At 63.0% G+C, this 23,054-nt stretch overlaps 2 protein-coding genes across 5 annotated transcripts in view; one reads left to right on the top strand and one right to left on the bottom strand.

Moving 5' to 3' along the window:
- The first annotated feature begins 477 nt into the window (after positions 1-477).
- Positions 478-15,178, top strand: RNH1 (ribonuclease/angiogenin inhibitor 1). Of its 3 annotated transcripts, none has more exons than XM_004459778.5 (10): positions 478-612; positions 8,211-8,312; positions 9,551-9,718; positions 9,803-9,973; positions 10,312-10,482; positions 10,585-10,755; positions 10,870-11,040; positions 11,206-11,376; positions 14,628-14,798; positions 14,888-15,178. In XM_004459778.5, the coding sequence occupies exons 2-10, from the start codon at positions 8,227-8,229 to the stop codon at positions 14,973-14,975; spliced, it is 1,368 nt and encodes a 455-aa protein (XP_004459835.2). In that variant the 5' UTR covers positions 478-612; positions 8,211-8,226; the 3' UTR covers positions 14,976-15,178. The 3 variants fall into 3 exon arrangements, with proteins under 3 accessions (XP_004459835.2, XP_058160851.1, XP_058160852.1); XM_058304868.1 differs by lacking the exon at positions 478-612 and adding an exon at positions 5,996-6,242; XM_058304869.2 differs by lacking the exon at positions 478-612 and adding an exon at positions 6,001-6,261.
- Positions 13,632-23,054, bottom strand: part of PTDSS2 (phosphatidylserine synthase 2) — a 42,145-nt gene continuing 32,722 nt past the window's right edge. Inside the window, exons 5-12 of one of the 2 annotated variants that reach the window (XM_004459764.5) lie at positions 20,808-20,942; positions 20,506-20,556; positions 20,325-20,438; positions 19,689-19,807; positions 19,097-19,211; positions 18,810-18,955; positions 18,556-18,741; positions 13,632-18,274 (exon numbers count right to left, since the gene is read on the bottom strand). In XM_004459764.5, the coding sequence (XP_004459821.1) occupies positions 18,115-18,274; positions 18,556-18,741; positions 18,810-18,955; positions 19,097-19,211; positions 19,689-19,807; positions 20,325-20,438; positions 20,506-20,556; positions 20,808-20,942 (1,026 nt within the window). In that variant the 3' untranslated portion in view covers positions 13,632-18,114. The remainder of the gene's footprint in view (positions 18,275-18,555; positions 18,742-18,809; positions 18,956-19,096; positions 19,212-19,688; positions 19,808-20,324; positions 20,439-20,505; positions 20,557-20,807; positions 20,943-23,054) is intronic. The other variant, XM_012525632.3, reaches the window with a different exon arrangement.

Raw genomic sequence — 23,054 nt, 5'->3', positions numbered from 1 at the left:
CGCCCTTCACTCTGGCCCCGCCCCCGCGGGTTGGGCCGCGTCACCCTGCCCCAGGAGGCCCCGCCCCCGAGCGCTGGGTCCAGCCATCCTTTCCCCGGAAGCCCCGCCCTTCACCCTGGCCCCGCCCCCGTCGTTGGGTCCCGGCACTCGGCCTCCCGGAAGCCCCGCCCTTCACTCTGGCCCCGCCCCCGTGGGTTGGGCCGCGTCACTCTGCCCCAGGAGGCCCCACCCCCTCGGTTGGGCCGCGTCACTCTGCCCCAGGAGGCCCCACCCTTCACTCTGGCTCCGGCCCCGCGGGTTGGCCCGCGCCACCTTGCCCCAGGAGGCCCCGCCCCCGAGCGTTGGGTCCAGCCTTCCTTTCCCCGGAAGCCCCGCCCTTCACTCTGGCCCCGCCCCCGTCGTTGGGACGCGTCGCTCGGCCCAAGGAGGCCCCGCCCCTCACTGTGGCCCCGCCCCCGCGTTGGGTCCAGTCATCCTGTCCCCGGAGGCCCCGCCCTGCCGCCCCCGCCCCTGGCCGGCTCCGCCCAGATACTCCACGCCCCATTCGGAGAGAAGCCGGCCCTTTCGCGCTCCGTCCCAGAGCAGTGATAGTCGTCCGTCGGTCGCCCCGAGGTCAGTCGCTCCGTCAGCCCAGGCGGGTCAGATGGCGGGCCAGTCCCAGCCGCCCTTTCCAGCTCGGGCCTCGGGCAGGCCGTCTGCGCAGGCGCGCCCTGGCGCTGCTGCGGCCCCGCTGCCCGGGCGGGGCGGGGCGGCTCTGTGCCGGAAGTCGGCGCGCCCCGAGCGTGCCCACGCGCCCTCCTCCCGGGGCACGATGGGAATTGCGGCGGGGGTCTCGGCGGCCCCGCCCCGGTGCGCTGAGGGGTCGGGGTGATGGGACCCCAGAGGCCGCGGCCTGCCCCCAGGGGTGCACGCGGGAGGGCCGCGGGCGAGGCCTGGGAGGCCCGGCGGTTCTGTTTGTTTATTTTAAAGATTTATTTCTCTTTCCCTTACCCCGTCTTCCCTGTGTCCCGCGCTGTGTGTCCTTCTGTGCCCGCTTGTATTGTCAGCCGCACCGGGAATCTTTCGCGTCATCTCGCGGCGCTGCTCCCGGGCCGGCTGCGCTTCCTCCGGTGCTGGCGGCCCTCCTGACCCGCGCGCCCCTTGCGCGTGGGGCTCCCCTACGCGGGGCACGCCGCGTGGCAGGACACTGCTTGCGCGCATCAGCGCCGCACGTGGGCAGCTCATCTCTCGGGTCAGGAGGCGCGGGGCTGGAACCCCGGGCTCCCCTGGGGCAGGCGGGCGCTGTCAGTCGAGCACGTCTGCTTCCCCGGGGGGTTAATAGAAGCGCCCGCGTGCCGGTGCACAGGAAGCAACTGGGGGAATTTTCCCAAAGCCAGTTCCAGCTGAGAATGGGAGCTAGGGTTTTCGTAGGTAGAGAAAAGGGGGTGGGGTGGAGGGCCAGATGATGACGGATGAAGCGTTCTCGCCACGTCGCTGATGACGCTGGAGTTTTTAAAGGGTTTTTCAGGGAGGATGTGGGGAAATTCCTCCGTCCTGTGTTATCTTAAGCATCCTAAAAATCCTGCTTGTCCCGAGTTTATTGATTAAAGTTTATAGATGTATAGCTGACCATTTAAGGATATTAAGCTTTTTGTTTCTGAGGAGAGTTACAGATTTTTCTGGCTTTCAAGGTGTTTTTATTCTGCAGTTTTGCTTTGAGATATTATTCTATTCCTGTAAGCAGAACTGGGAAGTTCTGGTTATTGTCCTTTTAGGGACTAAAAACAAAGAGTATTAAATTAGTAGAAAACTACTGGGGAAAATTTTAGAATTTTTCAGAGCTGCTTTTAAAACAGAAGTTTTGAATAGGCACATTTTCCAGCTACCTCGTTAAAAGTTCCACTGTATGCATGTATTAAACTGAGTGGAAAAACAGATTATAACAGCTTTTTAAAAAATCTCATTTTTAAAAAAATTGAACAATTTTATATTTTTCTTTTTTTTCTTAGAGAACTTGTGAGCTCACAAAACAGTTATGCATAGTGTGCGGAATTACCATACATTCCCCCTCCACCGACACCTTTCATTGTTGTGGAACGTTTGTTACAGATTATGAAAGAACTTGATCAGACCATGACCACTAACTGTGAGCCCATAGTTTATGTTTGGTATATAAGCTATTATCCTGTTATCGACACCATGTGTTAGTACTGTACAACTGTTACAGTTCATGAGAGAACACTCATATTTGCCCTGCTAACCGCAGTCCACCTTCCACCGCACGGCTCACCGTGTTACACAGTCCCACGCCTTGGTCATTCTATCCCAAGTGTGCACTCACAGGCTCTCACTTTCATCACAGAGTTGTGCAGTCATCGCCCCAGTAAACCTTTGAACGTTTGTCTTAGTCCACAAGAGAGAAATCCCATACTCCTCTATTACTGACCCTTAGCATTGATATAGTACCTGTATGACATTGATGCAAGTGTATTACAATATTGCTGTTAACGATAGGGCTTAAGTTACATTAATTCTATTTTTCCATGTATCACTATATTCTTTTTTTAAAGTTTTATTTTTTATTTATTTCTCTCCCCTTCCCCCCCCCCCCCCCAGTTGTCTCCTCTCTGTGTCCTTTCACTGTGTGTTCGTCTGTGACCTCTTCTATCCTTATCAGCAGTACCAGGAGTCTGTGTTTCTTTTTGTTGCATCATCTTGCTGTGTCAGCTCTCCATGTGTGCTGCACCATTCCTGGGCAGGCTGCACTTTCTTTCCCGCTGGGCGGCTCTCCTTACAGGGCGTACTCCTTGTGTGGGGGACACCCCTGCGTGGCACAGCACTCCTTGCGCACACCAGCACTGCGCATGGGCCAGCTCCACACGGGTCAAGGAGGCCCGGGGTTTGAACCGCGACCTCCCATGAGGTAGGCGGACGCCCTAACCACTGGGCCACGTCCGCTGCCCCATCACTATATTCTTACCACCTTTAATAGTGATGTACGTTTGTTCTGGTTCATAGATGAACATTCTTGTATTTGTACTATTAACCACCATCCTTCTCTAGTTCTGGGTTCACTGTTACTTGTCCCTATTCTCTAACTTTCTTTCAATTGATATTTACTTCCCTAGATTACCCTCTCAGCCACAACCCCACTTATAAACCAGCTGTGTTAGTTATGCTCACTATAATCTGTTAAGATTGTCGTAGTTTACTAGTGTATTGGTTTCCTCTTGCTGCTATAACAAACCGTCACAAACTTGAGACTGTGAGCAGCACACAGTTCTTTATCTTGCGGTGCTGGTGCCTGCAGGGCCGGTTCCTTCCAGTGGCTCCAGGGAGATGGTTAGGACCCCGGGATCACACTGGGCACCTGGGGAATCCAGGAGACTCTCCATGTCGAGGTCCTTGTTCACAATTACAGGTCTCTTGCCATGTTACATCAGAGTCATAGGTTTTGGAGATTAGGAGGACCTCTTTGGGACCCTTATTTTGCCTCTCACACCTAATACCCACTTTTTTTTTTTTTTAAGGAAAGTGTGTGTCTAGGCAAAGTGAAGGAGCCGAGGCACATATGCCAATGTCAGAATGCCTGTCCTGAGAGAGAGGCTTCTGGGCTTCGTCTTTTTGCTTATCTGTCTTCTAGTTTTTCTACAAAAAGCATTCACAGGGGAGCAGATGTAGCTCAAGTGGTTGAGCACCTGCTTGCCATATATGAGGTCCCAGGTTTGATCCCCAGTACCTCCTAAAAGAAACAGAAACAAACAGAAAGCATGCATGGCTCATGTGATAAAATCATCTGGAGTTTGTTGGTGCCATTGTACTCAGAGCCCCCCTCCACCCCTCGCCCACCTCTGCCCTTCCTCAGGCTTTGTAGCCTCTGCTGGGAATCTCAGCTGCACCCCCACGTCCTGCTCTGGGGGAGCTGGCCCTGGGGTGGGGGGACCGGCCCACTGGTTAGCGAGCTCCAAGTGTGCCAAATCCCCCCAAGAAGACCAAATGGGGAATCAAGTCCAGGCTGGGGAAGTTGGTGGCAGGAGCCTGGAGCTTGCCCCCCCAGGCTGTGCACCTCTATTTTATCCGTTTTGCTCACTGCAGGCTGTGCACCTAGAGCAGTGTGCGGTGCACAGCTGGTGCCTGTGGGCTGGGACGACGTAGACTCCCGGCTCCGGTACGTGCACAGCGGCGTGAGGGACACGTGGGGAGCTGCACCACACCTTTGGATGCACTGTACCCACTTCCTGGGGCTGCTGTAACAGGACCAGGAATTGACCCTTGCAGAGTTCTGGCCTAGAATTCCAGGCGTGGGAGCGCTGTGCTCCCTTGAAAAGCTCCCCTGCCTCTTCTGGCTAACTGGTGGCTCCAGGAATTCCCGGCCTTGTGGCTGTGTCACTCCAGTCTGCTACCATGGTCACGTGGTGGTCTTGCCTGGGTCCAAATGCCCACCTTATAGACACCAGTCAGCTGATTAGGGCTCCCTCATCACAGCATGCTTCCGCTTAACTGATTACATCCGGAGACCCTAGTTCCAGGTAGACCACGCTCACAGGTGTGTGGGGCCAGCATGCAAACATGCCCCTTTGGATGGCACGGCCCCTGTCCACTAGGGGCTGACCCATCCATGTGGGGGATGACGTGTAAGTTTTCCATGCCCATCTCAGAGTATTTTAAAAGAAATGCTAAAATGTCTTAATGTGCATTTTTAAAGAAACTTCAGGCTGTCCTTGAGGATCCCTGCGTGTTAATGTTTTCTTCCACTCACGGGTGTAAACTGCTTAGCCGTCTTTTTGCTGCTGGGCCTTCGGCTGTCAGGGTCTGCGCAGGAGCAAAGGTGCTGCCAGACGACACGACGGGCCGCGTCTCGAAGCTCCTGCGCCTTTCTCCTGATCCTGCGCCTGTCCTGATCCTGCACCTGTCCTGATCCTGCGCCTCTCTCCTGATCCTGAGCCTCTCCTGATCCTGCGCCTCTCCTGATCCTGCGCCTCTCTCCCAATCCTGCGCCTGTCCTGATCCTGCGCCTCTCTCCTGATCCTGCGCCTCTCTCCTGATCCTGCGCCTGTCCTGATCCTGCGCCTGTCCTGATCCTGCGCCTCTCCTGATCCTGCGCCTCTCTCCTGATCCTGCGCCTCTCCCGATCCTGCGCCTCTCTCCCGATCCTGTGCCTGTCCTGATCCTGCGCCTCTCTCCTGATCCTGCGCCTCTCTCCTGATCCTGCGCCTCTCTCCTGATCCTGCGCCTCTCTCCTGATCCTGCGCCTCTCTCCTGATCCTGTGCCTGTCCTGATCCTGCGCCTCTCTGCTGATCCTGCGCCTCTCTCCTGATCCTGCGCCTGTCCTGATCCTGTGCCTGTCCTGATCCTGCGCCTGTCCTGATCCTGCGCCTGTGCCTCTCTCCTGATCCTGCGCCTCTCTCCTGATCCTGTGCCTGTCCTGATCCTGTGCCTGTCCTGATCCTGTGCCTCTCTCCTGATCCTGCGCCTCTCTCCTGATCCTGCGCCTCTCTCCTGATCCTGTGCCTGTCCTGATCCTGTGCCTCTCTCCTGATCCTGCGCCTCTCCTGATCCTGCGCCTCTCTCCTGATCCTGCGCCTCTCTCCTGATCCTGCGCCTCTCCTGATCCTGCGCCTCTCCTGATCCTGCGCCTCTCCTGATCCTGCGCCTCTCTCCTGATCCGCACTTGGAAGTGCAAAGATTTGTACGCTTTACACCTGCGTCTAACACCAGTTCCACCCTTTTCCCCACACCCTTGCTACATTAACCATCAGCATTTGCATTTTTACATCAGTCTGAGAGCAAAACGGGTGTCTCGGGCTTAAGGTGAAGTCCAGTGCCCTGGGAATGGCTGGTCGGGGTGAGGGGGGAGGGACCCCCGGGCGCCGCGGGCGGGGCAGGAGCCGCGCCTCGGAAGAAGACCCTGGGGGGCGGGGCGGGGCGGGGCGGGGCGGCCCGTCCTGGGACCTGACACGCGCGGGGAGGGTCTCGGGCGCGCGTGGCGAGAGCGCGTGCGCGACGCGGAAGCGCGGAGGCCCCGCCCCCAGCCCCCCTTCGGCGTTCCGGGGCGGCGGCGGCGCGCGGTGAGCTTCCCGGGGGGTCCGCCGGGCGAACTCTGACCCCGAGGCTGGCCCTGCGCTCCCGAGGCCTCCTTCTCGGAGAGCTCGTCAGCCGGGCCTGGCGCTGGGGGTGCTGAGGGTCCTGCGGGTCCTGAGCCGCTCCCGGCCGCCCCCACCCCGCTCTGCCTCGGCCAGACCTCGGTCCTCACCTGCCTCAGGTAACCTCACCTGCCTCAGGTAACCGCACCTGCCTGGGCAGACCCTCGGTCCCTCTGCGCGAGCTCCGGGCCGCGGAATGCGTGGACGGCCGGGCCTAGGCTTGCGGGCGCCTGCGGGTGTGCCGTGCGGGCCCGCCCCGCCCCGCCCCGCCCCTCCCCTCCCCTCCCCTCCCCTCCCCTCCCCTCCCCTCCCCCTCGCTGCACCCCGCCCCCTCCCCCCTCCCCTCCCCCTCTGCACCCCGCCCCTCCGGCCGCGCCCCCACTCGCGGGCATCGGCCTCCTCTGGCGTCCTGGCCTAGAGCGGCGGGGCCTGGGTGTGCGCTAGGGCTCGGGCCGCGCAGGGGGCAGCTCGGGTGGGGGTGCAGCGTTGGGACCAGGAGGCACATAACGTCGTTAGGGCCGGTGTTTGGGGTGACCGCGCCCTGGTGACTCAGAGGCGTGTGGCCTGGCCAGTGACCCCGCGGGCCTGGGGCGGGACGGCCCCTCCTAGCAGCCCTGGGCCACACGAGGGGGGTCGGGCTTGCTCTCGAGGAGCTGGAGTTCGGGGTGCCAGGTGGCCCCAGCGCCCTGGGACAGTGGGGCGGGCGGCCGGGGGGACAGCCCCGAGGGCAAGCCGGAGGTTTAGGAGGAGGAGCCGGAGGTGTCGGGGCGGGGCCGGGGGCTGCGGTGCGGCCCGGTCGGGAGGGGCCGTGTGGCTGCCCTCGTGGGCGCAGGTGCCAGGGCCGCCTCGCAGGGGCCTGTGCCCAGAGGGCCCCGTGCAGGGGCCGGGACGCGGGGTCTCGGGAGCAGCCACCGTCCTGGCTGGGGAGGGGCTTGTGCAGAGGCTGAGCGCCTGCCTCTCGCACCCGACGTCCCGGCCAGTCTCCTGCAGCCAGTCTCCTGCACCCACGTGTCTGCCGCCCGGCGTGGGCAGAGCAGGGAGTGCGCGCTGTGCGTGTCGCCATCACCAGAGCGGCCTGGGGCGTCCTGCCTGGAGGCCCCTCCATTCCTGGGGCGCCATCCAGAGGGGACACAGACCCAAGCAACGTGCCCAAGGCGCACGCGGGAGCTTGGGGCACTGGGACCCGGCTGTCCTCACCATCGCCTGCTAGGCGCACGCGGGAGCTTGGGGCACTGGGACCCGGCTGTCCTCACCATCGCCTGCTAGGCGCACGCGGGAGCTTGGGGCACTGGGACCCGGCTGTCCTCACCATCGCCTGCTAGGCGTGCTTGGTGCTGAAGCCGTGTGGCCACACCCCTGCTGCCCCCCACCCCTGCTCCCCCTACCCCTGCTCCTCCCACAGCTGCTCCTCGCTGCTCCTCCCCCCACTGCTGCTGCTCCTCCTCCCGCCCTCCCCCCACCCCTGCATGGGCCCTGTGGGGTGTCCCACTTCCCAGTGTGCCCCCAGGCTCAGGAGCTGTGCCCACGTTCCCTGATGCCTCCTCCCCCTGTGATTCTGCTAAGGTTGAGGGCAGGGCGAGGTACGTGCCTCTTCTCACCCAGGGGTGGGCTTGACTTAGGTCCCCCAGGCAGGGGTGCACCTGTGCCCTTGGCCCTGCCCGGGGGTCCGTCAGGTGGCCTCGCCTCTGGTGTCGGTGGGTTCCTGGCTTGTCCCATTGAGCGTTTCAGGGTCTGACCTGCTTCTGCCCCCCCACCTCCCAGTGCAGCCCCTCCTGTGGGCTGACCCCTGGGCCGATGCCCTGTCCAGGGCCTGCGGTGGGTACTCCTTGGGGAGCGTCAGCTGGCCACAGGCCACTGTGTCCCCCCACGGCCTCTGCAGCCCCTCCCCAGCCAGGCTGTCTCTGGGGCTGCCCCATAGCGCGTCCCTGACTTGCTGGCCTTGGTGGCCTGTGCTGGGGACTCCCTCCAAGGGGGGTCCTAGCCCAGTCCAGAAAGGCCAGGCCTCTGGGCTCTCGCATTTGGGCTTTTAGTTGTCCCATCTGCCGAGTCTTGAGAAACGTGTCTGAGCTGCCCCCTCCGTTTTCTAGAAAGTACCTCCTCGCCATGAGCCTGGACATCCAGTGTGAGCAACTGAGCGGCGCCAGGTGGGCCGAGGTCCTCCCGCGGATCGGGCAGTGCGAGGTCATCAGGTAGGCACGGCCTCCTTGGGGCCCCGGGCAGGTGGCAGGCAGGCTCTGAATCCCAGGAACTTCCTGTCACGAGGTGCTCTTGCAGGGTCGACTTTCTTAATGGTTTAAGCCACGGAAAGGCCGTTCTTGGCTTGGGTTGGGGCTGCTTGGCTCTGGGGTGTCCTGGCAACTGGGATGGCTGAGAGGCCCGGCCCCCTGCCGGGAATGTGGGGGCTCCTGGCCCGTGGTCCCGGCCAGGCTCTGCCCTTCAAGCAGGAAGACCCTGCCTTGCCTGTCCTTTTCTCTGCCTTTTCACACTGCAGTAACTTTAGCCTCACGGGAGATTCGCTGAGGTCTCTCGAGGCTACTTGCCCGGCCGGGCCCCAGCTCAGCGTCCTTCGTCACCAAGCACTTGGTGCCCACGAAGCAAGCCACGTGGCAGCGCTGCAAGCGCAGGCTTGATACGGGAGCCGCCGTGTGCCCAGCGCCACGACGCCTTGTCCTGCCCTGGACCCCCGGGTCCCACAGGCGCTCGCTCGTCTCGCTCCTTAGTCCCCCACTGGTGGCAGCGCCTCTCCTTGTCCTTGTCTACCTGGCGCTTCTGAGAGGCCGTCAGTCCCTCGGCCTGGCTTTGGCGCTTGCTGGCGGTCCGGGGGTTCCATGTTTTTGGCATGGAAATGGCGTCCCAGCTGCTTAATGGGTTCCTGCCACGTGGCTGGGGCAGGTCCCGTGGTCCCTCCGTGACACCCACTGCTTCTGGCACTCGCCCCAGGGGACGCACGCTGAGACCCTGCTGCCGCCCTGTGTCTCTTCGGAGTTTCGCTGGCAGTTTCTGCAGCCACCGGGCTCTCGCCACTCGCCTTCCTGGGTGTCTGCCTTTGGTTCCCACTTCGTTCCACATTTGTTGGCTGCCATTGCTTTGTAGGGAAGCGCAGTCTTGTTCTGGCCCTTGTCTGTGGACTCCCCTGGCGGCACGGGCTCAGGAGACGCAGCTTTTTCTGCGCTGTGATCCTGTGTCACTCTTGGCTTTCCTGCGCCCTGTTCCAGCTTTGACCATGGGAAGCTCGGGGTGGCACGGCCTGTCCTTTCTCAGGCACTTCCTTGGAGTTATTGAAGGTCTCAGTTTTCCCCCTGAAGATATGACAGGAGCTTTTAAACTAAGACATGAATTTACGCCATGGTCAGAACCTGCATCCATGCACATAAAAGCGTTTTGGAGAAACGTGCCCCTCTGCTGACGCCGTGTGTCCCATCTGCAGGCTGGACGATTGCGGCCTCACGGAGGAGCGGTGTGCGGACATGGGCCCCGGCCTGCGGGCCAATGCCTCCCTGACGGAGCTGTGCCTGCGCAGCAACGAGCTGGGCGACGCTGGCGTGCGCCTGGTGCTGCAGGGGTTGCAGGGGGCACGCCGCGTCCAGAAACTGAGGTGAGGGCCGCGGAGCCGCAGGGCCGAGGGCGCCACCCCTGGGTGGTGGTCTCCCGCGAGGCCCTGACACCCCGCCTGCCCCAGTCTCCAGAACTGCAGCCTGACGGCGACTGGCTGCTCGGTGCTGCCGGGCACGCTCCGCTGCCTGCCCAGCCTGCGCGAGCTCAACCTCAGCGAAAACCCCCTGGGGGACGCAGGCCTGCGGCTGCTCTGCGAGGGGCTCCAGGACCCCCAGTGTAACCTTGAGAAGCTGAAGTAAGTGCCCCCAGGGCCCCGGCCCACCCTGCCCTCCCCCGCACCGTCCAGGTGTGGGCAGTGCGTGGCCAGGGCCCCGAGCCCCCCGTGACCCCGAGCCTGACGCAGGCCCGCCCTGGAGGGCGCAGTAGGACCCAGCGCGCGGGGGGTTCCAGGAGGGCCGTGGCCCAAGGCCCTGGGTGCTTCCTCGCACTGTGAGGGCTCTGGCTGCGGCACCGAGCGGGGAGGATGCCCGGGCTGTAGCCGTCCTGGAGCTGGGATGTAGGAGCGGGCGTCCCCGCCACGCGTCCTCGGCAGCCGCGGTGCGGGGCAGGTGGGAGCTGCGCGTCCGCCCGCAGGCTGGAGTACTGCGACCTGACCGCTGCTGGCTGTGAGGCCCTGGCCGCTGCGCTGAGGACCAAGGCCAGCTTCCGGGAGCTGGGGCTGAGCAACAACGATGTGGGTGAGGCCGGCGTGCGGGCGCTGTGCCGCTGCCTGGTGGAGTGTGCCAGCCCGCTGGAGAAGCTCAGGTGAGGTGGGGGCTTGGAGGGGCCCAGCAGGGGGTCTTGGGGACGCTTCCTCCAGGGGCTCATGGTGGGAGCGCTGCGTGGCCCTGACGAGCCTGCCCCCAGGCTGGAGGGCTGCGGTGTCACGGCGGCCAACTGCGAGGATCTGAGCCGCGTCGTGGCCGCCAAGGCCTCGCTGCAGGAGCTGGACCTGGGGGAGAACCGGCTTGGCGACGCGGGCCTCGCCGCGCTGTGCCCCGCGCTGCTCGGCCCCGACTGCAGCCTGCGGATCCTGTGGTGAGCGGCGTGGGGGTCTGCGGGCTCCCCCCGCGAGGCGCCTCTTGTCGGGCTGCCGGGCAGGGGGTGGGCGCTCCTTGGAGAAGGGGTCCCTGCATGGCGCTCCCCACGCAGGCTCTGGGAGTGTGACATCACCGCCGAGGGCTGCCGGGACGTGTGCCGCCTCCTGCGCGCCAAGGACAGCCTGCGGGAGCTCAGCCTGGCGGGCAACCAGCTGGGGGACGAGGGCGCCCGGCTGCTGTGCGAGAGCCTGCGGGAGCCGGGCTGCCGGCTGGAGTCGCTGTGGTGAGCGCGGCAGGGGCTGCGGCCCAGCTGGGAGGGCACAGCAGGTGCCGAGCCAGAGGGTGCTCGTGCGCGGCGCGGCGGAGGCACCGTGCCCTGGAGCGAGGGAGGGGGCGCCTGCCCGGGAGCGGGCGGCGGGCGGGACTGTGGCTCCGCGTGTCCCTGCAGGGTGAAGAGCTGCGGCTTCACGGCCGCCTGCTGCCCGCACTTTGGCTCGATGCTGGGGCACAACAAGTCGCTCCTGGAGCTGCAGCTGAGTGGCAACGCGCTGGGGGACGCGGGCGTGCAGACGCTGTGCCAGGGCCTGGGCCTGCCCGGCTCCGCGCTGCGCGTTCTCTGGTGAGTGCCCTGCGCCCGCGTCCCAGCTCAGCCCCGGGCCCTGCCGCGCACCTGGCAGCGCTCTGGTGACGTCTGCTCAGCCCTGCGCGCGTTTCCCACGGCAGCCGTTCCCTGCCGGTTCTTTCTTGCTTGGCGACCGCCGTCCGCCGCTGGCTTCTGGGCTCCTTACTCTTCGTCCCGTTCTTGTCGAGGGGATTCTCCAGACCTCCCAGGCTGCACGCCTGCCCCCCGTGGGATATTCTGCGCGTCGTTTTCTGCTTTCCGTGAAGACTTTGCTGGCTCTTAACTCGCGACGGTCCCCTGCCGCCCTCTTCCCCTTCGGGAGCCTTCACGCTCTCGTCTGGTATTCCTTGTCCCGAGGTGGGTCTCGAGCCACTTCCCACTGGCAGCTCCGCGTCCTGGATGACATCTCTCGCCTCTTTCTTTCTGGAGTGCCAGGATCCTGCTAGGTCTCTGGACGTGCTGATTTTCCGTTCTCTCCCGGTGTCGGGTGCGTTTTTGTCCTTGTTTCTGAGGCGTGCCCACGCTCACCATCGCCCGCCTGCGTGCTCCTCCGCTGCCGCTGTCGTGCCGCGGCTCTGGGCGCCTTCTGCTGCCCTCCTCTCCTGCTCGCCCCGCTGTGCGTACACTGAGCGGTGCCGAAGCCCTGAATGGCGGCTGGCTGCCAGGCCCGGGGCACAAGGGGTGTGGACGGGCGCCTGCGCGCCGAGTCCAGCCCCAGCCCTCTGTGGTGCTGCCTGTGTCCAGGTGGGAGGGGCCGCCTGCCAGCCACAGGGGTCCGAGGTGCCTTTGCGGTGTCCAGGCGGCATCTGCTCTCCGGTCAGCCGTCCTGGTGGTTCTCAGCACCCACTCCTCCCCATCCCTCCCTCCTGCTTTCCGCTGCTTGTACTTTGTCCACTGGGGCAGCGGTTGCCCTCCTGCCTGTCACTCCCCACGCTCTCAGCTCCCTCCTGGCCTCCCTTCTGAGCTCCCCTGCCCAGCGTGGATGTCCAGAACTGCTCCCTGGCATGCTGGGACAGATGACCATGCACGTGGTCTGGAGGCCCACGTCCAGATCCAGCTCGAGGTCTCTGCAGGGCCGCGTCTGGGGGTGGCCACGGGGCCGGTCTCTGCCGGGCGTGCCCACTCGTGACTGGATCAGGTCACACCTGCCGAGTCCCCTTTCCTCATTTTCCTTACAAAAGGAAATGTTCACACGTTCTCGGGTGAGGCCCTGGCACCTCCAGACGGCTGCTCTGGGCCGACCTTGCTGGCCCTGGCCCGGGGCCGAGTCTACACGTCGAGCACGCTCCCCGACGCCCACAGCGCCGGCTGCGATGGGCCAGGCTTGAGGGCAGGCACGGTGGGGTTCGGAGCTGCAGGCGTCGCCTGCTCCCAGGTGCAGTGGGGCACAGGCAGGACGAGGGGAGCAGGAGGGACGGAGGGCCCGGTCCACGCAGACCCCGGGCAGGGGCGCTGCTGCCGGGACCAGGGCGGCCCGGGTGACCCGTCTTCCACCTGAGCAGCATCGCCAGCCCGTTGTGGGGCACAGCCCTTGCCGCCCAGGTCTGGTCTCCGTTCCTCTCAGTCTGGCTGGCAGTTTCTGCTGTGACCTTCCCAGGAAGCTGTGGGCCTGTGCAGGGCGCCTGCCCTCGGGGCGCCTGCCCTCGGGGCGCCTGCCCTCGGGGGCGTCTCACAGGTCTTTCCTGATAACCCACCTCTCCCTGCCTTTGCCGAAACACCCGATCCTTTCAGCATCAGTGTACACCTGTCCACACATACCCTTGGCCTTCTCTCCAGAGCTTTCCTAACAGCGAACCTCCTAATTCTATTAACTATTAACAAATCTGAGGTTTGAAAGGGTCCACATCAGTGCGTCATCAGGAGATGCCTTCACGGAGCCGCAGCTGTGTGGAAAGGCAGCTGCTGGTCTCGCCTTCACCTCCGCGTCCCACCGCTCCGCTTCCGGCTTCCGAGGCCTCCTCTCAGCCTCTGTGAGCTGCTGACGTCAGCTTCTGGCCCCCGTGGCTTCTCGGCTTCTGGGAGTTTTACTCTGTCTCTCTGCTCCTGATTCATTCATAAAGGACACCTGTAAGAGGATTAAGATGCACCCTGGGGTACACCTACATCTTACTGAAGTAATTAATGAAATTGCCCTTAACTGAAACTAATTTAAGGGTCCTAATTACAATACAGTTTACCACCACAGGAACAGCTCAATTTAGGAACATAATTTTCTGGGGTCCATAAAAGACTCAAATTACCATACACAGATGGACCTCGAAAATCAGGTTTTTTCTATTTGTAAAATGTATTCGTTACGTCACAATATTCAAAGAACACAATTCATTTCAGTAACAAAGTTCAAAATCTCATCAAAATCAGTCATAGGCATGAAGCCTGTGCTGGGGCAAAACTTCCCTCTGGCTGTGGGCCTGCAGAACTTGTAACAATTTATCTGCTTCCAATATACACATGCACCTCCGCGTTTTGGCATCTTTTACATTCTCAGTAGGCTGAGAATTTCCCTAACCATGTTCTGGCTCCTTTGCGCTTAGTTGTTCTTTCCTGCGTTTTGCTGAAACCTCCCACACTTAGCTTAGAAACACCTCGGCCTGACGTCTGAGCGCAGGACAAGGTCTGCCCTCCAGCAGCTGGGCTCTCCCCACCAGAGCCTCCCAAGCTGTGCCTTTGCTCCGCTTTGCCACGATTGCTCTGGGCAGGCTCTTGCCTCCTGGGCTCACCAGAAGCGCCTTCGACGTGCGCGCCTGCCCCAGCGCGCTCTCCAGCATCTTGGCTTTCTCAGCCCTGCTCCCGCATTCCCCGTGTTTACCCGTGACTGGTTCTGGAGCCATGCCCACAGCTTGGGGCACCTGCCGCACGTGGAAGGGCTCGGGACTCTGGGTGGCAGCTCTTGCGCCAGCGTTTCCTCCCGTCCTGCCCACCCTGGTGCTGCCCCTTCCAGACCCTCCAGGGCCTCTGCCAGCAGGACGCCTCCCCAGGGCCCCCTCACCCACACCAGTCCATGCCGGGCAGCGCCTGCTTAGCCACCACCGCCTTCGTGAGGGGCATCTGCTCCCCAGGGGTGCGGGGTCCTGGGGCCAGGGTGCAGAGGCTGAGGTGGCAGGGAGACAGCTGCCGCCCAGGGCCTCGCCTTGCTGATGCCCGATGCTCTTACGCACTTGGAAGACGCCACCTGCCTGTGCACAAGCCACGGGGCCCAGGCAGGGGCCACACGCCTGACCTTGGCCCCTCTGCCCCCCGGCCCTCAGGCTGGGCGACTGCGAGGTGACGGACAGGGGCTGCGCCGCCCTCGCCGCGCTCCTGCTCTCCTGCCCTGGCCTGCGGGAGCTGGACCTCAGCAACAACCCCATGGGGGACCCGGGCGTCCTGCAGCTGGTGGGGAGCCTCCAGCAGCCCGGCTGCGGCCTGGAGCAGCTGGTGTGAGTGCCGCTGGCGGGAAGGGGGCGGGCGCGGGCGCGGGCGCGGGGCGGCCGCGGCCTACCCACTCCCTCCCGCTCTCCCTGCGCAGCCTGTACGACATCTACTGGACCGAGGAGGCGGAGGAGCGCCTCAAGGCTCTGGAGGAGGCCAGGCCCTCCCTGAGGATCATCTCCTGAGCCGGCCCCCACACCCCGTCCCTGCAGACCCGCTTTCCCGGCCGGGGCCGCTGCCTTCCCTGGCCGCCCCTCCAGCTCCCTGGGGCTTGGGGTTCTTGACTCCAGCTGTTCTGGCTCTGGCTGAAAAGAAACTCTGGTATCAGTTTATTTTGGTGGGCACATTGTAGATACTGTCTTATTAAAGCCCTTTTCCTGGTGGGAAAGCATCCTTGTCCCTTCTTCGGTCTCTGCACAGCAGCCCTCAAGCATCGGGCCGTGCCCCGTCCGCTGGCCACACGCTCGGCAGCTCGCCTCGGCCAGGCCCCCTTGGGTCCTCCCAAGCTCGTCGCGGTGCTGCAGCGCCCAGGTCCTTGTGCCAGAGGATGCCCCTCCCGGCATCCACGTGTCCACGCATGTCCTGCCGCTTCTGACGCTGCTAGGACTTGAGGGACGCAGGAATGCGTGCTCATGCTCTGCCGGCGCGTTGCCATGCCCCGAGGCGCTGCCGGGCAGGTGCTGCTCCCACTGGTCCCCGGCCGGCAGAGCCCGGACCCTGCCACTCCGCATCATCTGAGCCCTCAGACCAGAGGGCTGTGGCCCCCTCAGGCCTGTCCGGGTCTTTGGCCAGTGGGTGGAAGGGGTGACCCTGGCAGGACAGGACGGGCCCGAGGAGCGTGTGCCAGGACCCAGGGACGGGCAGAGGCCGCTGCAGGGCTGGGCTGACGGACCCGTGCTTGAGGCTGGGACAACGTGTACATCAAGATGACGCAGGGATGCAGCCTGGCCTCTGAAGGGCAGGCAGGCTGGGGCAAGGGGGTGCTGGCTCCAGTGCGTGGGCACAGCCGAGGGCCGCGGCCGGGACCCACGTCCCTCTTGCTCTGCACAGCTGAGCTGACCGGACAAGCCCGGGGCGGCAGGCTGCGCCCAGATGGGGGGAGAATCCAAAGGCTGAGGATTACTTCAAAGGAGCCTAAACGGCGCGGCAACCAAACGGGATTTAAGAGACCACTAGAAGCCGTGAGAGAACGAGCACCTCCTCTGGGTGCCCAATGAGCTTGGGCTGGGCCCGGGGCTCTCCTGCCGGCCCTCCTGCCCAGAGGCCAAGTGGGTGCAAGCCTGGGTGGTCCGTGTTCTGGTCTCAACTTCCCTTAAGCCTGAAATTTCCTAAAATAGAGTTACTGGAGTAAAGTGCACACGCTCAGAGCACGGCACGTGAAGGTGCAGAGGCAGCGAGGGGCACCTCCAGCTGGTGAGCTCAATGGACACAAGGGGCAGCGAACGTGACACGACACACACCTGCACATGCTGACAAATGCCGAAGACAAGAAAAGCCCAAAAGCAAAGGAGTGAAGTGATGCGCCCAAGGGCTCCCGGCTTCATCAGAGACCATGGCCGCGGAGGCAGTGGGAAGCTGCGCAGAGCAGACTCACTGAGGAACACGTGCCTGGCAAAATGCCCTCAGGCAGGAGGGGGTGGTGACATTCCAGGTGAACAGACGGGGATGGAAGGAATGATGCTAAAGAAAGGGCACAGTCAGGAACTCGAGGCCAAGTGAAGAACTGGAGGCTGGACTTCAGGGAAATAGAAATGCGTAAACTTATTTTTACTTGTAACCCTTTTCCTATTTGTTTTAAATGACAAACTGTATTAAGCAATAATTTAAAAACTGTTGATGGCTTTAAAACAAGGGGAAAAGAACAAAACAAAAGCCCTTTGTGCCAGAGCAGGGCGGGCCTGGCACGGGCAGACGCTCTGGGCCTGGGGCAGGGTGGCTGCTGGCTGGTCCCTCCTCCGAGTCCACTCCAACCTGCCACCCACCCTGCCGAGCCCGTGGCTGCTGTGCCGGCGCCTCTCCTTCCCCGAGGAAGAGGGGGCACAGCCTGGAGGCAGGGTGGGAGTGGGTACGTCAGCACGTTCCTCTTCGACTGCGTGTACAGAAACTTCCGCCCTAAAATTTAGGAACACTGGCCTACAAAGACGGCTGTCCCTTTTCTGAAACCCCCGCTGAACACCTCCCGCAGCCTGGAGCCCGTTCCTGGAAGCCCCTCATCCACCCAGGCCCCTCAGCTGGGTACGGCCGGTGCCCACAAGCCTGCCCACACCTGCACAAAGCAGAGGCCAGCTCCTTCCACGGCCCTGTCTCCCCACCACCCGCCTCCGCAGCCCCAGTTGCTATCCCTATGCTCGGGGCGGGGGGTGCAGGAGTGAGGTGCCCTGAGCCCCTGGGAGATGGGGCTGCTTGGCTCGTGTGGGGGTCTGGGCTGCTGCATGTGGGAGAGCCCACTGCTGGGGGCGGGTCAGCACCATCAGGGCAGAGCCGGTGAGCACTGGCACCCGGGGTGGCGCGGTCTGGACCCCAAAGCCCGGGCCAGCTGGGACAGCGCAGGGAGCCACAGCGGCAGGCCCCGCCACTGCTTCGTTTGTTCTCTCTGCTCGTGGATCTGAGCCTGGAGCCTGGGAGTCACCGGGACAGTCCTGGCCACGGGTGCCTCACGGGCAGTCTACACTGCCCGGTGCGTGTGAATGTTCCACAGGAAACAGCTCGGTGCTGCCAGGCCCTGGGGCCAGTGCAAGGCAGTGTGGACTCCCCCCGGCTCTGGCCTGGGCCACACCCAAGGCCCCAGATGAGCAGAACGGGGAAGCGGGCAGGGCCGACCTGAGGCGGGGGCTCCTGGAAGGAGACCTAGACACCAGTGGACCAGCTGGTCCACGGCTCACAGCTCGAGGCCTCTGGGGCGGAACGCATGCGGCTGCACACACCCACAGCACGTGTATGCACGCAGCCATAGATAGCATGTGTACACGCACCCACGCCATGTGTACACATACACGTACACCCACAGCACGTGCACACGCACACACACCATGTGTACACACAGCACACACACGCACACACACCCACAGCACATGTATGCACACAGCTGTAGCACGTGTACACACGCACACAGCCACAGCACGTGCACGCAAGTGGCGCACGCAGGTGGACATTCTGGGCAGGGCGTCCCTTGCTCTGCACAGCCCAGTGCATGCGTGGACACCTCTGTGAGCAGACGCCTCGGGCGGGGAGAAAAGGAAAATAAAACCACAAGGGCCAGGGGCCTGTCAGAAGGTTCTAGCGGGAATCACCAAAGGAGGAGGCAAACGGCCAAGATGGGGAATGTCAGCTGGGTGGAGGCGCGCCCTCCTGCTCGGCCGTCCCAGGCCCCTGGTCATCCTCCAGCCCCGGCGAGTGCCCGTCCCCGTTGCTGACGGCGCGGCCCTTGTTGTCCCTGCTCTCCTGCTTTTGCCGCCGGATCTCCTTGTACCGCAAGGTGATGTCCCTGGGGGTGGAAGGCCAGTTTGGGGTTCAGCAAGGCTGTGCCACTGCCTGCTCCTGTGTGTGCCCCTACGAGGGCCAGGGGCCCACGCACACCCCATAGGGTCACGAGAAGGGCAGAGCCCCCCAAGACCTGGGAGCCTCGGTGCAGAGCAGGCACGGCCTCTGGAGCCCCCCGCTGGGTGGGAGCGACTCAGAAACCACCAGACCCACAGGCCTCAAACAGCCTGAAGTCGCGTGCTGGCAGCAGACGCTCTGCGCCACCCAGGCCCTCCCTGTGCTCACCGCAGGAAGAAGCGCCAGACGGTCCAGGTGAGCACGAGCACGGAGCCGAGTGCCCAGCACTGGGAGATGTAGAAGGGCAGCGACAGGGTGAGGGTGTGGGGGTCGTACTTCACCACAATCAGCAGCTCCGTCGCCGTGATGGCGGCCACCAGCCAGGCCTGCTGACCCAGCTTCTTGTGGCACCTCCTGTGGCGGGCGAGGGCCGTCAGCTCAGGCAGGCCCCGTGCCCGCCCCGCGGCTAGAGCCCCACTCACGGGTCATCCATGAAGTCGTAGATCTCACGCATGGCCACGCCGCCCACGTTCACGAAAAAGACGAGCCGCAGGAGAACGAGGTAGTGTTCCGGCGGCATCCACAGCACAAACTTCAAGTAGAAGGTGTTCAGCTCTGCCAACAGGAACTGGGGGGCGGGGGAGGTGAGGGCGCGCCCAAGGCTGGGGTGGCCGCTACAAAGTATTCAGCTCTGCCAACGGGTCCTGGGGGGCGGGGGAGGCGAGGGTGCGCCCAAGGCTGGGGTGGCGGCCCACGGCCCCGGCCTTACCACGAGGATGATGCCGCACACCGCCAGCCAGCGGCGCAGGCTGGAGGCAGGTTTCCACTCGAAGCGCACCCAGCTGTAGGGCGTGAACTGGAAGGCGATCCTCTTCATCTTGCCCCTGCAGCCACAGGCGGCCTTGGTGAGACCTGCGCAGGCCTAAGGACACCCGCGTGGGGCCTGTTTATCCCACAGCTAGAGCAGAGGCAGCGCCCTGAGGAGTCGGTGCTGGTGCCTCTGGCAGAACCCGGGCGTCCCACTCGGGGAGAGGCTGTCCCCCAGACCCTTGGGCATCCTCACTTTGCAGCCACAGCCCAGGGCCCGCTCCTGGACGGCTCCTAATTCCAAAGTAAAAAATGACAGAGCCTGAAACGACTTCCAGCGGGAGCAGAGCCATGAGGGGTCTCAGCCCCAGGCTGCAGGTGGTGGGAGCGGGTCCCTGAGCCCTGTCGGGGCGGCAGACCTGGGGGGAAGGGCACTGGGGGGAGAGCAGAGGGCAGGAGCCCCATGGGGCAGCTCATGTCAACCCCCAGGAGGTATTAGAACGAGGCGGCGATGGCACACTCAGGGCCCCAGGGCAGGGGCTGAAGCTGCCTACTTGTAGGTGGGAATGTTCCAGAGGCCCTGCCACTTGTATGTCTTCAGCGACAGCCACTCCAGGGTCTTCATGCCGCAGTAGATGCCCAGCCCGTTGCACACGAGCACGTCCATGATCCACTGCAGGGAGAGCCTGTGAGCGCCTGCCCCACCCCCCTACGTGGTCCCACCAGCACTGGCTGAGGTTGGGCAGCTGGTGCTCCCCGGCCCCGCCCCCCTACGTGGTCCCACCAGCACTGGCTGAGGTTGGGCAGCTGGTGCTCCCCGGCCCCGCCCTGGCCCCGCCCCCTATGTGGTCCCACCAGCACTCGCTGAAGTTGGGCAGCTGGTGCTCCCCGGCCCCGCCCCCCTACGTGGTACCACCAGCACTGGCTGAGGTTGGGCAGCTGGTGCTCCCTGGCCCGCCCTGGCCCCGCCCCCCTACGTGGTCCCACCAGCACTGGCTGAGGTTAGGCAGCTGGTGCTCCCTGGCCCGCCCTGGCCCCGCCCACCTACGTGGTCCCACCAGCACTCGCTGAAGTTGGGCAGCTGGTGCTCCCTGGCCCGCCCTGGCCCCGCCCACCTACGTGGTCCCACCAGCACTGGCTGAGGTTGGGCAGCTGGTGCTCCCTGGCCCGCCCTGGCCCCGCACACCTACGTGGTCCCACCAGCACTCGCTGAAGTTGGGCAGCTGGTGCTCCAGGCTGTACTCGAGGAACTCGAACATGACGCTCACGATCATGCACATCCACCAGTCCCGGATCATCAGCGTCTGCGCCGGAGGGGCCGTTAAGCACGTACAGGCGCTGCCCCACCCCAGCCCCCCGCGGGCCACCCACCTTCAGGTACCAGCCAAGGAAGTGCGCGGGCACAAAGCCATCCAGCTTGTCCTGTGGGTGGCAGAGCACGTGGGGCCCTCAGCCTGGGCCCCCCGCCCCACAGGGCCCGCGGCCCCTGGCAGCCCCTCCCCTCGTGCCCCTCTAGCACCCACCCTGGGGCGGGGCTAGGCCGAGCTACAGGGAACAGGAGACACGTGGCCTGTCCACCACTGCCCGTCCACCAGGGCCCACCAGGGCAGTGGCGCCGCGGCACCCGTAAGAAGCGACTCCTGGGCCTTGCCCCAGCCTGCCAGGCCCCTCACCCAGATGTTGTGGAGGGGGTCTGTCTCGTTGTCCACGTCGTACAGGAGGCAGTTCCCCCCATAGTCTCTCTCTGGCAGCGGAACCCCCAGCTTGGGGTCGATGTACTTCAGAAACTGCCGGCCATCGTGGACGGTCTGCGGAGAGAGCCTTGCTGGGGCCACTCTGCCACCACGGGCCGGGCGCCTGGAGCAGGCAGTCCACAGGTCACACCTCCACTGGCCTGTAAAATTCTGCACCCTGCGGCGGCCTCCCTGCCTGGTGAGGGGGCACATTTGGGGTCCCCTCAGGCGGCTGAGCTGCCCCCCACACACCCCAAGTGCAAATGGAAGCACGTGGGCCGAGAGCAGAGGGCCTGGTTTCTCTGCGGAGCTGGAGGGGTTGGGGAGTGGGGGCCGCTTGCCCTTGGATGTGGCCGTGAGCTCTGGAGGGGAAGGTGGCCTCAGACTCGGCCGGCAGGGGTAGGCTTGCACTCCTGGGCATGGCGAGGGACCCCCCCACTCCCACACCAGTCTGTCCTGCATAGAGGCCCATCCCAGATGTGACGCCCATGCCAGCTGGCTCGCCTTCAGTCCCCCGTGGGCCGCAGTGGAGTCAGGGGTGACACCCCACTGTGCGCAGCTTGTGGCCCAGAGCGCAGGAGCCCAGTGCTGGGAGGGGAAGGCGGGTGTGAGTAAGCAAGGGGCCAGGCACAAGCACCTGGGCAGATCCAACTTGCCCCCCGACTGCCCTGGGGGCTGGGGAGCGCCACTCCTGCCGTCCTGCCCATCGGGAGTCTGTGGGCAGACGGCATGAGGATGTGGCCGAGGCCAGAGTGCGCAACACAATCTGCCTTCTCCTGCGGGGCCCCCTCTTCTCCCTGGAGCCTTTAACGGGGTCTGCTAAAGGGAATTCTCAGAGTTGTACATTACTAGTAACTGATATCCCACTGTAGCACTCTGATATGGTTATGAATTCCAAAAACAGATATAGGATTATGTTTATAATCTGGTCTGTACCTGGGTGTGATTAAGTTATGATTAGGGCTTTGACTGGGCTATGTCATTAGGGCGTTGAGTCCCCACCCCTTGGTGGGTGGGGACTCACAGATAAAAGGCATGGCAAAGGACAGAGTTGAGGGTTTTTGATGTTGGAGTTCTGATTCTGGAGTTTGATGCTGAAGCCTTAAGCTGGAGCCCCGGGAAGTAAGCTCACAGAAGAAAGAGAAGCCAGCCCCAGGAAGAGAGGAACCCTGAGCCCAGGAATAAGCAAGACCCCAGAAGGAAGGAACCCAGGAAGCCTGAACCCTCGCAAATGTTGGCAGCCATCTTGCTCCAATATGTGACAACAGACTTTGGTGAGGGAAGTAACTTACGCTTTATGGCCTGGTATCTGTAAGCTCCTAACCCAAATAAATGCCCTTTATAAAACCAATAGATTTCTGGTATTTTTACATCAGCACCCCTTTGCCTGAGTAATACACCCACTGTGTGCCTTTGTGAAACAACCAGAACGATCTGAGAGTTCGCCAGCAGCAAAGGGCAGCCCCGAACTGCAGCATTACCTGGCATGGAAACCTCAAGACCGCAAAGCTGCTGCTCCCGAGACCCGGCCCTGAAGTCCCCACCTCTCAGCCCAGACCCTGGATGCTCAACACTTAGGAGAATTGAAACACCTTAGAAGAGCATAAAAAGTCTTCCCCTCAGGGCAACCAGGGCATGCCCAACAGTACCCACGGCCCCTATGCAGACCATCCCAAAGCAGACCCTGTTCTGGCAGAGGGCAGCGGTGCTCCCTGGACCATGCTCCCTTGCCTATATGGCCCCCCAACTGCCCCCTAGCACACTGCAGGCCAGAGGGAAAGGACCTTTCTGCACTGCCCCCCCAACGAATGTCATACTCTCAACAGACAGTGGACAAAAAAGTGCAAGACACAGAGGCCCATGATGGTGTTAGGGTGCCCCAGGAAGGGCGCAGCTCTCTTGCAAAACAGGGGAGAAGGCGAAGATGTCTGAGGGAGCTGAGCAGACCTAGCAGGGGCATCTCCTATTCAGAATGTCAAAGGGGATTCTGAAAGCAGCAAGAGAGCAGCAATGTACCACTGGCAAGGGAGCCTCAGTAAGGAGAGGCGCCCATCTCTCGTCAGACACCATGGAGATGAGAAGGCAGCGGTAAGAGATACTTAAAGTACTGAGAGAGACAAATGGCCAGCCAAGAATTCTGTACCCAGCAAAACCGTCCTTCAGAAATGAAGGCAAGTTTAAAGACTG

The sequence above is a fragment of the Dasypus novemcinctus genome, chromosome 10 (genome assembly GCF_030445035.2).
Source record: "Dasypus novemcinctus isolate mDasNov1 chromosome 10, mDasNov1.1.hap2, whole genome shotgun sequence".
Lineage (NCBI taxonomy): Eukaryota > Metazoa > Chordata > Mammalia > Cingulata > Dasypodidae > Dasypus > Dasypus novemcinctus.
Note: the sequence above shows the minus strand (reverse complement) of the source record. Positions and strands in the feature narration are given on the sequence as shown.